Here is a 15,190-nt window from a genome sequence, read left to right as displayed (position 1 = left end):
AGGTGTTCCACTTCACTGCAAAGGCTTTCAATCCAAATTGTTCAGGGACACCAACCTTCCAGACCCTATTAGGTCTGCAATCATAAGCGCACATAACTGGAAGTGAGTCTCTTCAGATCCAGTAGCATTCACATTGAGTAAACAAGCAAAGGATCAGACCACACAAATTCATCAGGCAGCGTTTTCTCATATGCTTCCCCTACTTATTTAAACATAAAAACTGCTAGGGGTTATTAGCTCATGACTTTGTTGACCAAGCAAAAAGTCCTAGTATAATACATTCCAGGTTTTTAAACAGTGTGTTTTATTCCATTTTAGGTTTACACAGTTTGAAACAACATAAATAACAATATACCCCATACAGTTCAAAAACATAGAAGATCTGATTATCAGTAGAAATATCTGTAGTTTAAGGCACTGAGAGAGGGAAGAAAGAGAAAGCATTTAAGATGCTGGTTCCTCCAATTCAAGCACTTGTCCATCTCTAATGTGCTCACCGTTCGCACGCTTAAAAATACCCAAGCTATATTCATGGGTGTGCTCATACTGCTTCAGTAATTCCTGACAGAAAAAAATCCTGTCTCATTTTTGCCAATGGTAAGAAACTGCTTTGCTTTGGAACATAATGAAGTGCTGTGCTAACCATGTTTAAACATATATTAAAACAATTCTACAATATGGCTTTAAAACCCTGTATTTGGTTAAAATACAGCAAGCAACATTAGGTTAGGCAACCTCAATTGGCCTTCAACAAAACGAGTTTTGTTATAAATGTTAGGACTATTATGATAGATACTATACAAATGTTTACTAGAAGGACTGCAATTAATTTTCAACCACAAAATTTTGGTGAGTGAAGGTATGGAAGATTTACAAATGGAGTCCTTGTTTGTCTTTTTAATACTCCTTACTTACCCCATACTCACAACTGCTTCTTTCCATGATCTGTAACTTCAGGGTCTTTAAGAACAAACAAACAAAATCAGTGGTTTCTTATCCTGAGCCATCCCAGCCATTCAGAGATCTTGTAGTTGATCATATCAGGGCACGTTATGGTATTATGAAGCAAAACCAGAGTGAGTGCAATGTTTCTTGTTACCAATCTGAATTGGCCAGCATTTTTGTCCCATTTGTAATTCTTACAAGAAGTAATTGCTGAAAACATTTATGTGTGTTTCATGGACGGCGGCAAAGTTTTTCACAATTACTCATCCCACCCGCCTTGCTTTTGGCCTGGCCTTACTCTATGCAAAACTGAATTTAAAAAGCTGCTTTCAGCATGTCACAATTACACTGTATAGTATCCCTTCAATAAAAGGAAGTGGTAGATGACATTCAGTTATGGATGTAAACTAGAGTTCAGTCTTGTGCGTACAAACTACATAATGCCATGTAAGGAAGGTAAGTATCACAGCGGTAAGTTGCCAAGATTCATTGAGATACATTTGTTAACGGAAGTGTAACCAGGTTTTTGGAGTCTAAGTAGTGACACCTTGTGGCCAGTTTAGTAACACCAAGCCTTTGCATTTTTAATGATCTATAAATTGTGTGTATGTTTTGAACAGTGCATGTTCATACAGACAGAGAGGGTACAGAAATTATCTAGTCTGACCGTCAGACTAATTCCAACCTCCCTTCTGTTTACATAGCAACAGAAAAAAGATCCACAAAACCTGTCAGGGAACTGCCATCGGAGCTAGAGGCGGAGGGAAGGCTCCAGAGGGATGCCGGAGAGGGTCCCAGTAGGGAGAGAGGCAGCCCGTCCGCTGGGGAAGGAAATCAGTGTAACACCAGTAGAGAAGGGGGGCAGATGGGGGAATCGGAGAGGAGGCTCCAAGACTCCTCGCCGGAGACCAGCGGAGAGAGTACGGGTCCTCCGCTGCCCACACCCTCCCTGCGCAGAAGCCTTCCGCGCAGGGAGACTAGGCGTCAAAGAACTTTTGTGCTGGAAGAAGTTTAAGAAACGCCCACTGACGGATTCTGCCAGCGACTGAGACAGTCACGATGCTAGAGGCTGTTCAGTCAGAAAGGGTTTAACCAGGTAACCTAGCCAGGAGTGGCGGCAACTTACGCACGAGCAACCCCTAAATCCATTACAAAACCCTTTGCAACTCAGGACTCCTCTGCACATCCCAGGCATGGCCAGCGCTTTAAAGCTCCATATCCAGAGCAAATGGCAATCCAAGGAAACTCCAAATTGCAGTTTGTTATGCTTCAGCTTTAAAGAGCGGGTTTTTGTGGGGAAAGTTCGGAGGCAGAGAGAGAGAGAGCTGTAAAGCCCGGACCTATGCCTGGAGAGAATAGGGGAAAAGGTTAAGTGTGGATAAGCCCTCAAAGGAGTTCAACATGCTTTATCATCAGACCCCTAATATGCTACTAACAACCAGGGTGGGGAGACAGAACCAAGGAGGACAGGGGGCTGATCATTGAATTTTTAAAAAAATATATTTTAAAAAACTTAGTATTTGACATATTATGGATGTTTACAAAATTCGAAACGTAAATGTTATTTAACAGTAAAAGACCTGCAGCCCAACAAACATATGTGTGTGTGTGTAGATTTACTGAGTTTATGTATGAATATGTGAGCATGCGATATGTATTTTAATTCATTCTGGACGGGGATATTTAAGGAAGGACGCAGTATTAGTGTGTGCCTGTGTGTGGAGGAGTCCCATAGGGCTCAATATATATCTGTTTTCCCTCTCTCACCATTGGTACATACACAAAGGAATGCTGAAGCACTGCAAGTGAAAAGGGGTCTGTGCGCCCTCCCCACGCCCCTGCCCAGCCTTCCCTAGTTATGTGATGCATGTCACTAGTACACCAGAGGGAGAAAACAGGAATGTGTGCCAAAAGCAGGACCGGATCATGCCCTTAAGTGTTCAGAACAATATGGGCAACAAATCATTATAAATACAACAACAAAATTCAGGCGGTGCTCTAATATTAAACCTACAGCAATATTTATATATTATATATATATATATATATAATATATATATATTATTTATATATATATATATATATATATATATATATATATGATTATAAGTCCTCCCTGACGTGTTTACGTCCATCTTGAAAATCTTTCTGTTCTGGTGCCAACCATGTGAAGTACACTTTCACCGGATCGACGTTCCAGTGTTTGTGAAATGATATTGGAACTTGATGGGAAAGATAGTCCTTTGGGTAATCCATTGGCCGAGCCTAAAAAAGGTGGAAAGAGAGTCAATGAGTTTCATGTGGCATGAAAGCTTTTACTAGAATCACACATAAAGATGCCTTTATGCAGTAAGGTCAAGCCCAGTGAAAACAATTGGACCATATGCATGGTAGGGGTTGCACATACAGAGTATGTGTGAATGCAGGCTTTATGCATGTAAGACCGGGTGCAAATGTGGATCCAACACACTAAGTGGATTGATCTGGCATGTTTCCAACAGACAGGATTTCAATGTCCACATACAGCTAATAAAACCGCCACACTGTTTCTTCCTGCATGTATGTTAAACAACTCTGCATATACCTAGCTTAATACAGAGATTTTTAGAACCATAACCACTTCATTCACATATAATCCATTAACTATAAAACCATTTTGTTGATAGGTTATGATCTGAAGGAAAGAGAAACAGATGCAAGTTGTTTTATTGTTACATATTGCATATTTTGCACTGAGAGAGAGATCTGGTTTAGAGTTGAGAGTATAACATAATGAAAATGAAGGGTGCAATTAAGATAAATGCCTACTCTAGTAAAGATAAACAAGGGAAGATGTCAACTAGATAAAAGAAACACATCAAACCCAAGCAAAAACTGATGAAGTAATGATCCAAAAATATTCCTCTGAAAAACAGATATCCACACTTCTCTTATCTTGTGTAGGGGGAGATTAGACACATTTTTAGCAGACTCCTCCATAGATTTTTGGGTTGAATCATGTGACCATAACGTTAGCTACAGAAAAACCTGTGGAGCAGTTCTTAACTACATAAAAACCTAATGCAGCAAGAATCATTGTTATTAAACGTCACAGTTCCCAAGATTTCTAAGCAGCCAGGAGAGCCTGGCAACACAGGGTTGGAGTTCCCATGCAATATATTTATTAAATGCCACTGTGTAATTAGCCAGGCTTTTCACTGGAGTCAGTTGGTGGGAGCATATTTTGGAAGTACTCAAAGAACTTCACAAGCTTCCAGTTTTAAAATTCCTTCCAGTAGCACCTTAGAGAGTAGCACACGAAAGCTCATACCAATAACAAACTTTGTCGGTCTCTAAGGTGCTACTGGAAGGAATTTTTTTATTTTGTTTCAACTACGGCAGACCAACACGGCTACCTACCTGTAACTAAAGCTTCCAGTTTGTGAGCGCAAGTCTTCACCTTTAAAGCCCTATATGGTTCAGGACTCAGTAAGGAGCCCCTACTCCTTTACTAAACTACCCAAGTACCAAGGTCACCACTGGGGGTCCTCCTCCCAGGACTTCCACCATCCAAGGTAAGACTAAGAGCCTTCGCAGTGAGTTCTACCCTGTTTGTGGAATTCCCTCTTGGGGTAAGTTTGCATGATACCACCATTGTAATCACTTCAGTGCTAGGCAATTAAAAAAAAAAATTCTCCCAGGGTTTATATTATATAACATTTTATTTTAACCAGTTGTTATTTATGCATTTTATCTTGTTTCTGTAAGCCACCCTGAAAGCTCTGCTGAAGGATGGTATATACTTTTTTTTGGATGTAATTAATTAATTAGCATTTATTGTATTCCACATTATTCAAGTTTGCATTGAAGTCATTGAAGCCTTCCATCCTTGCTTGAACTTCCTGAAATGAAATCAAATTCCACTTTTGTTCCAGTACCAGAATCTGATTGCCAACACAATCATGGTGCTGAATGATCAATAGGTGACATTATTACCATAATACAAATCAAGCATCTGGGGCTCTTGCTAATCTGCAAAGTCTATTGAGGATCAGGCCAACAGAACGAGACAATTAAAAGTAATTTGTTCATGAAAGCCTTTTCAGCATCCCAACAGGATCTACTTTTCACTGTCTCATAACAGTGCACATTAGTGAAGTATTCATGCCAAAGCAAACAAATTTACACACACTGGTTGCCATTAAATATTTAAATTTGCCTCTGTAAATCTAGTGAAGGAAATAAAAGGGATTTTAGATGACAAAATAATTAATTATACCCCAGCAACACTTCAGCATTGTAATCAGGCAGTTATTTTAAAAGGGCAGCTTATTCTAAAGAGATGTCTCCCCTTCATCTCTTGTTTTCATGTTCTTATGGAATTGAAATTTAAATATGTAATTGAACCCCAGGAAAGAAAAGCAACCCGGATTGCATAAAAATGAATGGGCTATTATTTCACAAGGCCCTGACACAGATTGCTGTTGTTGTTGCAATAGAGAAGATACCTAGAGAAAGTCTGTTTTCTGCTTCATTGCTTCAGTTATGTTGTTGAGATTGAAATCAGAATACAGTGGTACCTCGGGTGACATACACTTCAGGTTACATACGCTTCAGGTTACAGACTCCGCTAACCCAGAAATATTACCTCAGGTTAAGAACTTTGCTTCAGGATGAGAACAGAAATCGCGCAGCGGCAGTGGGAGGCCCCATTAGCTAAAGTGGTGCTTCAGGTTAAGAACAGTTTCAGGTTAAGAACGGACCTCCAGAACGAATTAAGTACCTAACCAGAGGTACCACTGTATAACTAGATTCCTGGACAAAATCTTATAGGAAGTATTAGCATCAATGGCAAATACAAACTTGAATTTTAGCTAGCGATTCACACTAATTTGGTTTTATGCCTAATTCCATGCTGTTTGTTTAAATCTCTAATGTTTATGGTTTGGACAGGGGACTATGAGGGGGCAGACCATAGTCCAGGGGTTAGATGCCTATTTTACATGCAAAAGGTCCTAGGCTCAATCTGTGGCCTATATCTATATTGATATATATCTATATATATATATTTATGAACCAGGTAAGAGGAAGGGCTGTGAAAGATCTCTGCTTGGGGCCGTAGAAATCTGTTGCCCATCAGAGTAGATAACACTGCACTGGGTGAAACATGTGACTGGGTGAAACATGTATCACAATGCTAGCGGAAATTTAAAAAAGACTAGTTGTGGACAGTCCCTCACATAGTTAATATCACTAGTGATAGAGCTGGTTCGCACAAAATGCTAAGCCAAAGTATAATTTAGAGTGAACAGACAAGTATGCAAGGTCCCAGAGAGGAGATCACAACTGCTTTGTTTCTCTGCTGGTCTGGCTGCTGCTGCTGGTGCACTGCTGAAAAGTCATGAGCTGTAAAACCTGCCTGGAGCAAGACAAACCACTCAGGTGACATGCTAAGCCAATTCAGTGTTTTTAAGATGTCACAATACATGTTGTTTTGCTGCAAGAGATACCTCTTGCAGCTCCCCCTCTGGAAACGAAGGTTAAACTGCAATTTAGTTGAGAAAAACTGGGTGACTTCTGGGCTCAAGGGAGACAGAATTCCTCTGGCTGGAATAAATCACCTAGTATGTCAGGTTCTGCCTACCTCATTACTGTATTAACCAGGCAGTGGGGACAATGGCAACGAATGCCCCAGAACAAAGGACCAATCATGACTTGAGTTTCCTATCTTAAACTGTTGATCCCATGTATGAGTCAAAGAGAAAATTCCATTAGATAAACTATATGCTGACCTCAACTGAGATCTGAGGATGTATATTAATTCCCTGTAATCCACATCTTCCAGAAGGACATACAAATCTCAAATGAAATTGTCCTTGGTCCTTCTAACAGTCTGTTAAATAGAGGCTAAAGCCATCCTTCAGAAGGAAGATGGTTGTTTAATGTGAACAAGGAAGTAGAAGGCTTATGCACATGCTCTATTGGAAGCTAGAAAGTCTGCATCAGCCTATGAAATTAATCCAACAACACTGAAACATCCTTTGTTATTTAAATCACATTTCAACTTTACCTGGTCACACTTGTTACTGTTTTCTTATTTACAATCAGGTTCTAGATATATGTACTCAAACAAGTATTTACATATTGTATTAAAATACAGATAGAAACATGCATTGCCTTTTGGGAAATGAATAGGTTTGACAAACCAATAAAGCATGTTTTGTGTGAGAAAACTAAATACGTAGCTATACGTAGCAGAAACTAAGCAAAACAAACCTTGCCTAAAAAGCTAAACCGTAGTAAAAAAAATTCATCAGCCTTGCTAATTTTTTTAAACCATAAGACCTAAATATAAAAGCTGTGGCGTGTTATGATAGTAGCATTCTATGAAACAAGAGAATAGCTGTGAGAGAACCCTCTGGTATAAGAGCTGCTGACAGTGGAACAGACTCCTTCGCAAGTTGGCAGACTCTCCTTCCTTTGCAGGGGGTTGGACTAGATGACCCTCGGGATCCGTTCCAACTCTACAATTCTTTGATAGGTTTTTAATTATAGGTTATAAAGTGACTAAGGCAAGACACTATTTTTTATATATATTCTGCCAGAACAAAGTAAGATGTGGTGATATACCTATTTTTAGAAATGTGGTACACTTTTAAGCACTGCAATATTAATGGCTTGTTCAGCTAACATTTCCTTCCTTCCCTGTTATTCTGAAAGGTTTTACATCTGTTCTCTAGCAAAAAAATCAAATAAAAAAATCAAGCAGGTTTTGTTTGTTCGTTTTTGAGTTTCTACTCCTCATAGCACAATACTCAAAAGTTCCATTTTTTCAGTGGATATGTGTGTGTAAGACTGAAGCCTTTATAATTTATTTATACCACTTCCAGAGGGTCAGCACACCCTTTTCAGTTTGCAATTGTCCGTGTATCCCAGGTTCACTGACAAGAGGAGACACTATGTAGGCGCAGCAAGATTTTACTAATATTATTTCCCATTTCAGAATCTAATACATATTTACCTCCCCACAGAAATTGTGTTTCTGTTACAGAAGCAGCTTAAGGGTGAGATCTAATAGTGTCAGCTGGCTTGCACAACAAACTTCTGCTTATGGGAATGGGGCTTCCACCCTCCATCATCTCCAGAGGAGATGGGCGGGGGGCGGGGTGCAGGAGTCCAGAGAGCAAGGGGAAGTTCTGCCACATCAGCTGGTGTGATGTTGGATCTTGCCCCAAAATTACAAACTTCTCTTTACCCTGACTTGCAGAACTTAAGGTTTATGTTTTTAGAACCCATCATATTTTTATTACCATTAACCATTTTTAATATTATGCTTTAATGCTTCTATCTGCCCTGGGACTTATGAGTAAAAAAAAATTAATAAATTAGACTCACCTGATGGAAGAGAGGGCTGTGTGTTATTGGAATTCCTAAGCCACTGAAACACATTCCAATCACCATATCATCAGGGGCATCATTGCTGTAGCACCGGCATTTACTAGCAAATAATCTTTGGATTGCTGCTCTACTGAAAACCATCCTTAAATGACAAAGTTAACAAGAAAAGTTTTAACCGTTATATCACTGCAAAAAGGTGCAAATGATTACGGCAAATACAAAATGACAGCACCAAATACAAATAGTCTATTAGCACAAAGGGTGTTTGGTAAAATTAACACTTGGGTCATGATACTCATAGGAATGAATGAAGATCGGTTGTGGACACTCCTTTATATGGTGAATATCACTAGTGATATAGAGCTGGTTCACATGAAATGGTAAGTTAAACCATGGTTTTTAGTTAACAGGTGAGTGTGCGTGATCCCATAGAGATCTCACCTGCTTTGTTCCTCCTCTGGTCATGTTGCTGCTACGAGCTAAGCAATGGTTTGGCTTAGGACATCATCCAAACCTGGGCTAATGGTTTGTCTTTCTCCAGACAACTTGAGTTTACAGTTTATGGCTTAGTACACAGCAATGCAGGAGCAGGAGAGGCAGGGGAGGATAGCAACCACTGCAATCTGCTCTTTGCAAAACCTCACATTAACCCTAAACTATGGTTTGGCTTAGCATTACACTTGAACCAGCTCATGCTATCAGTTGTAACTATATATTACAGTCAGTGGCTCCTTTGATATTAGAAACATATTTCTATCTCACTGTGCTTAAAAGTAATGTCACTACCAAAGAGAATGCTTGGTCATATGCCTATTTCAGTTCTGAAAAGCTAGGCTCACCACAACCTGAAAAAGTTAAGAAGGGTATCCAGTTGCTTGTGAAAATATTTACCCAAGCCACCATGTGCTTTAAGATTATTGGAGTCTTATAGTCACTCCTTTTGACGCTGTAAGTTATTTCATAAGATGATAAGAACAGCATTTCTCCCTCAACTGATTTTTCTTAGCAGGGTGACAGCCAAGACAACTGTGCATCAAAAAGAGGCTCAACGCACTGTGAATGTGTAGAAAGTTGTTAGCGTACATGCCTCCTGAGCATAGCAGAGACTCTAATGCTGCTATGCTGCAGTCATTTGGCTGGGTATTCCACTGCGGATGCCTCCTCTTGTTGGAAACAAAGCACCCTGAAACACCTTGCCTGAGATGAGAGAGGGCTGCAGATGCAAAGAACTTTCTTTCCCAGCAGAAGAATGCAGCATTGCATCAGCAGTCTTGAGTGAACAGGTGCGGCAGCCACCTCAATACATGATTTTACCTGCCTCTCCTGTGCATGGAACTTATTCCCTGCTCCTATTCACTGTGAAATGATCATTTTATTTTGCCCTAATGCGCATCACTTTACATTTGCACACACTGAATTGCATTTACCATTTTACTACCCATTTGTCCAGTTGCGAGGGATCCTTTGGGAGCTCATCACAACCCCTTTTTTCTTTTAATCACCTTGAACAAAGTGGTCTCATCAACAAGCTTGGCTACCTCATGGCTCACCCTTAATCATTTATAAAACATTAAAAAGCAAAGGTAGTGAAATGCCTGCCAAAAACTTTTCTCTTCTGCCAGACCCACGCAGGCAATTAAGAGTACATCACGCACAGTGGTCTATCAGTGTTTGTTTTTCATTTCTTTTTGCTTCTAACTTGCTTTAACTTTCTATGATTTTATAGCTTGGTTTTATGTTGTTGCAAGTGACTGTGATATATTTTTTATGATACAGCAGTACAGAAATGTTTTTGTAAAATAAATAAATAAGTCCCAATTCTGTTTAAATTAAACAACTTACCCTCCTCCACCAGTGATATAACTATAGCCTCCTGACCCCAATCCATAACCATAGCGTTCTCCAATAATCACTGGCTCGGTTGGGTTGTAGCAGCTGAGAAATTTCTGGAGCCTAGAAATGCTAAAAGATGAAGCAGCATATTCAAATACACTTAATTCCTTTAAGCAGTTCCAAAGCTCTTAAGCTGTCAGCCTAAACAAAACGTGCAGATTAATTGTTGACATTGAAGACTGAAACGAATGTCTTCTGATTATTTTAAGAAGTTGTTTCTCCGCCCCCCCCCCAATAATAATATAAAAAATCCTCTTGGCTTTGCTTCAAAGTCAGATCTATATATTTAATGAAATATTACTTTAAAAGGAATATTTAAGTTTGTCTGACACACAGTGTCTTTACTTCATAATAAATAGCCATAGTTTTCCCCAGACTATTCCCTAAGGATGGCAAGCAGGAATGATTTCGGAGTTCAAAAGACAAATAGATCTTCATAAAAAATCTTTCATGTCAGTGTATATCATTTTAATGCATTTATATTTCAGAGCAACCTCAAACAAAATTAAGCAGGTTCAGAGAACTATTGTATTTTACATTTTGAAAGAGGTATTTCTTGTCTCAAAATGTATAACTTGATCTCACCATCCAAATCCTATGAACTGTTGTGCTGGAAAATTAGGGAGCTTCCAGATGGTGCTTCCACAGCAACTGGAATGGTGATGCTAGTGCCAGACTCAGCTACCACTCCCCCACAGAGCTGTTGAACCAGCTCTGAGACCTTCCTAAATATACTGCGTTAGTGAAAGGTACATTGTACCAGAACATCATCAAAGCTTGTATCATGTTGGGGCCCCAAGCTAGGCTGAGAAATAGTCCATCATCTTGAAATCTATTGTCTATGAACATGTGTTTTAAGGTAAATTATTCAAACATGCAAATGACTTTGGTATCACTAAAGGCACTGGGAACGTGTGCTACAGTATAAGCTCTTTTATCCAACTGAATGGGGGAACATAAAAATGTTACAAGGAAAACAAATTTCAGAAAAGGTGGGGTGCTGCAGGGTTCTGTCCTGGACCAGTTGTTCTTCCCATGTCTTTACAAATGACTTGGATGAAGGAATTGAGGGGATGTTCATCAACTTTGCAGATGATGCCAAACTGAGAAGAAGAAGAAGAAGAAGAGTTTGGATTTGATATCCCGCTTTATCACTACCCTAAGGAGTCTCAAAGTGGCTAACATTCTCCTTTCCCTTCCTCCCCCACAACAAACACTATGTGAGGTGAGTGGGGCTGAGAGACTGCAAAGAAGTGTGACTGGCCCAAGGTCACCCAGCAGCTGCATGTGGAGGAGCGGAGACGCGAACCTGGTTCCCCAGATTACGAGACTACCGCTCTTAACCACTACACCACACTGGCTCAGAAGGGTAACTAATGTCGCAGAAGACAGGCTTGGGATTCAACATGACCTTAACAGATTGGAGAACTGGGTCCAAACTAACAAAATGAACTTGAATAGGGAGAAATGTAAGGCAGGAACAGCCAGCTGTACAAATATAAGATGGGGGAGAGGGACACCTGGTGTGCCAGTAGTCCATGTGAAAAGGATCCAGGGGTCTTATAGTAGACCACAAGCGTAACAGTAACAGCAACAGAAAAAGCTAATGGCATTCTAGATTGTATCAACAGAAGTATAGTGCCCAGACCAAGAGAATACACCTGGAGTATTGTGTCCAGTTCTGGACTCCACAATTTAAGAAGGATATTGACAATCAGGAATGTGTGTAGAGGAGGGTCACTGAGATGACAAAAGTCTGAAAACCAAGCACAACAGTTGAGGGAGTTGGGTATGTACACCCTGGAAAAGAGGAGACTAAGAGGAGATACGATAGCCACCATCAAATATCTAAAAGTTTGTCACAGGACAGATGGAGCTCTGAAGGGCAGGACATGAACCAATGGATTCAAGCTACAAAAAAGGAGATGCAGACTAAATACCAGAAGAACTTTCTGATAATAATAGCTATTCAACAGTAGAACAGGCTCCTTTGGAAGGTGGTGGGGTCTTCTTCATTTGAGGTTTTTAAGCAGAGGTTGAAGGGTCATCTGTCATAGATGCTTCATATGAGACTCCTGCCATGCAGGGGGTTGGACTAGATGACCCTCAGGGTCCCTTCCAACTCTAGAGTTGGAATTCTCTGACTCTGTGATGTCTTTCTTTTAAGCTAGTTTCCCCCTCAGGAAATGGTTTATGAATGGCTTAGATTTTGCTCCACAGGTAGCCTCATTACATGCTGTAAGAACTCCCATGACTGTAATATATGATTAAATACAAATTAAAAATAGTTATGCTTCCACTTATAGAGGACCTCTTTTTATTTGATATATTTTATAGCTTTTGCTATTTCCATGTTTTATCAAACAGGCATCAGTAGGATATTTTCCATACAGTACTTGGGGAAATGTTTATTATGCAAATGATTCATAGTGAAACAATATTTCTCCCTCAAAACCAGAGTACTTTTCTCTTTTACAAGAGATGTGTATGTATGTGCCAAAATAAATATCAAGACTTTTGAGTTACACAGAACAGTTTTCTGGGAGAATACAGTGGAAGGATAGCTACTTTCAAGGATATTTAGAGGACAGCTAGTTACATTTTATTACATTTGCATTCAAGGGTGGTCTATAAAAGTATTTAGCATTCAAACAGCAAATATTAATCAACAGGGTATATTTATTTGGAACCAATTTGTCAACCACTGTCTAGCTTAGATACATAAAAAGAAAAAGAAAAGTTGAGGAAAAGCTACAGCATGCCATTAGGAGGATCAACAGGGAGCCTGGAGATTACTTAAAAGTAACTGGAACAGAGGCTCAAATTAGATGTACGACACAGACTGAAAAATTGCAAAAAAAAGGAGAGGCCAAAAGCATCTACTCATGATTTATTAGAGTTGGGGTGCTTCCCAATCCAGATTTAAATCATTTAAATTGGAACCAGTGAGGGCGGTGAATGCCCTATGTGAGTGTCTGGAGGCAGTTGGAGGATAGATGGCAGCTAACAGATATATATTGAATCCTGACAAGACAGAAGTATTGTTTCTGGGGAACATGGGGTGGGCAGGTGTGGAGGATTCCCTAGTCCTGAATGGGGTAACTGTGCCCCTAAAGGACCAGGTATGCAGGCTGGGGGTCATTTTGGACTCACAGCTGTCCATGGAGGCACAGGTTAATTCTGTGTCTAGGAGTGCTGGCTACCAATTCCATCTAGTATGCAGGCTGAACTCCTACCTGCCTGTGCACTGTCTCACCAAAGTCATGCACACTTTGGTTATCTCCTGCTTGGATTAATGCAATGCGCTCTACAAGGGGCTACCTTTGAAGGTGACTTGGAAACTACAACCAATCTACAATGTAGCAGCTAGACTGGTGACTGGGAGCAGCCGTCGGGACCACATAATACCAGTCCTAAAGGATCTATATTGGCTCCCAGTATGTTTCTGAGCACAATTCAAAGTGTTGGTGCTCACATTTAAAGCCCAAAACAGCCTCTGCCCCATATACCTGAAGGAGCATCTCCACCCCCATTGTTCAGCCCGGAAACTGAGGTCCAGCTCCAAGGGCCTTCTGGCGGTTCCTTCATTGTGATAAGTGAAGTTACAGGGAACCAGGCAGAGGGCCTTCTTGGTAGTGGCACCCACCCTGTGGAAAGCCATCCCATCTGATGTCAAGGTGATAATAACTATACAACTTTTAGAAGACATCTGAAGGCAGCCCCGAATAGGGAATTTTTTAATGTTTGATGTTTTATTATGCTTTTATATTTGTTGGGTTTATTATGATTGATATATTTGTAACAACAACAACAAAATATCTGTTCTGGGGGGATAGAAGGGTCAAGACTGAATGAGAAGTCCAACATTTCAGCCAGCATGGGTCTGACCCCTTTTTTCTTCAACTGCCGTTTATTTATATGTAAGTATCTGTTGTGTGGTGCGACGCGGGTGGCGCTGTGGGTTAAACCACAGAGCCTAGGACTTCCTGATCAGAAGGTCGGCGGTTCAAATCCCTGCAATGGGGTGAGCTCCTGTTGCTCGGTCCCAGCTCCTGCCAACCTAGCAGTTCGAAAGCACATCAAAGTGCAAGTAGATAAATAGGTACCACTCCGGCGGGAAGGTAAATGGCGTTTCCGTGCGCTGCTCTGGTTCGCCAGAAGCGGCTTAGTCATGCTGGCCACATGACCTGGAAGCTGTACGCCGGCTCCCTTGGCCAATAAAGCGAGATGAGCGCAGCAACCCCAGAGTCAGCCACAACTGGACCTAATGGTCAGGGGTCCCTTTACCTTTACTTTATCTGTTGTGTGACTGATTTCCTACTGACATTGCTGTCACAGTGGGCAGAAAACTATGCATCCCAAGAATTTACGGAATTATGTTTTAAAGTGATGCTTCTGATAGTTCATCAGACTTTGTCATCAACTAATCCATCAAGACATCAATGAATTGTTGTTTTCTGAGACCCACGTTAGACTAATGCTAGAAAAGAATTCCAAGAAGCTCAACACTCCTACCGTTAGCCCTCCAAATTCAAAACGTGACAGTGACAACTTCCCCGATTGCGGCTGTTGCCGGCTAAAGTGTAGCACATGCTCTACTTACTATGCCATTTCCAAGGAAAAGAAAGAAGCACTCTTTTGTAATAGCCTCTAAGTGCAAAGAGATAGAGCTATTCAAAGAAAATAAAACAAATCAAAGAGGCAAGATGATGTGATCTTTTCTCAGTAAGAATGAGCATGACTTTTTAGAGGTTTGTACAGAAAAGACATAGGATAATATGTTGACATTTCTATAACACATTGTGGTAGATTATATAAAAATAGCTTGTATTGGAAGTGGATTAAATTAGCAGGCATCGGAGAGTCTTATAGAAACCAGCCTATTAGGCATACCTTTTCGTGCTACAATTTGTCATTTCTAGGCCAGTGCTTCCTTTGCAAAAGATAAAATTATTGCTTGCAACACTGAATCTTC

General features: G+C 40.4%; 1 protein-coding gene and 1 long non-coding RNA gene across 6 annotated transcripts in view; both read right to left on the bottom strand.

The window, feature by feature from the left end:
* Nucleotides 1–280: 280 nt before the first annotated feature.
* On the bottom strand, nt 281–2,975 carry LOC308476406. The gene is made up of 2 exons (XR_013985857.1): nt 2,103–2,975; nt 281–1,673 (listed from the first exon to the last, which is right to left on the bottom strand). It is a non-coding gene; the product is annotated as an uncharacterized lncRNA (long non-coding RNA).
* Nucleotides 2,976–3,017: 42 nt separating this feature from the next.
* Nucleotides 3,018–15,190, bottom strand: part of B3GLCT (beta 3-glucosyltransferase) — a 66,944-nt gene continuing 54,771 nt past the window's right edge. For all 5 annotated transcript variants that reach the window (XM_081004130.1, XM_081004133.1, XM_081004132.1 and 2 more), the window contains 3 exons: nt 10,165–10,284; nt 8,320–8,464; nt 3,018–3,210 (listed from right to left, as the gene is read on the bottom strand). In XM_081004130.1, the coding sequence (XP_080860256.1) occupies nt 3,049–3,210; nt 8,320–8,464; nt 10,165–10,284 (427 nt within the window). In that variant the 3' untranslated portion in view covers nt 3,018–3,048. The remainder of the gene's footprint in view (nt 3,211–8,319; nt 8,465–10,164; nt 10,285–15,190) is intronic.

Source organism: Podarcis pityusensis (genome assembly GCF_964106645.2).
Source record: "Podarcis pityusensis genome assembly, chromosome: 4".
Taxonomy (NCBI): Eukaryota; Metazoa; Chordata; class Lepidosauria; order Squamata; family Lacertidae; genus Podarcis; species Podarcis pityusensis.
Note: the sequence above shows the minus strand (reverse complement) of the source record. Positions and strands in the feature narration are given on the sequence as shown.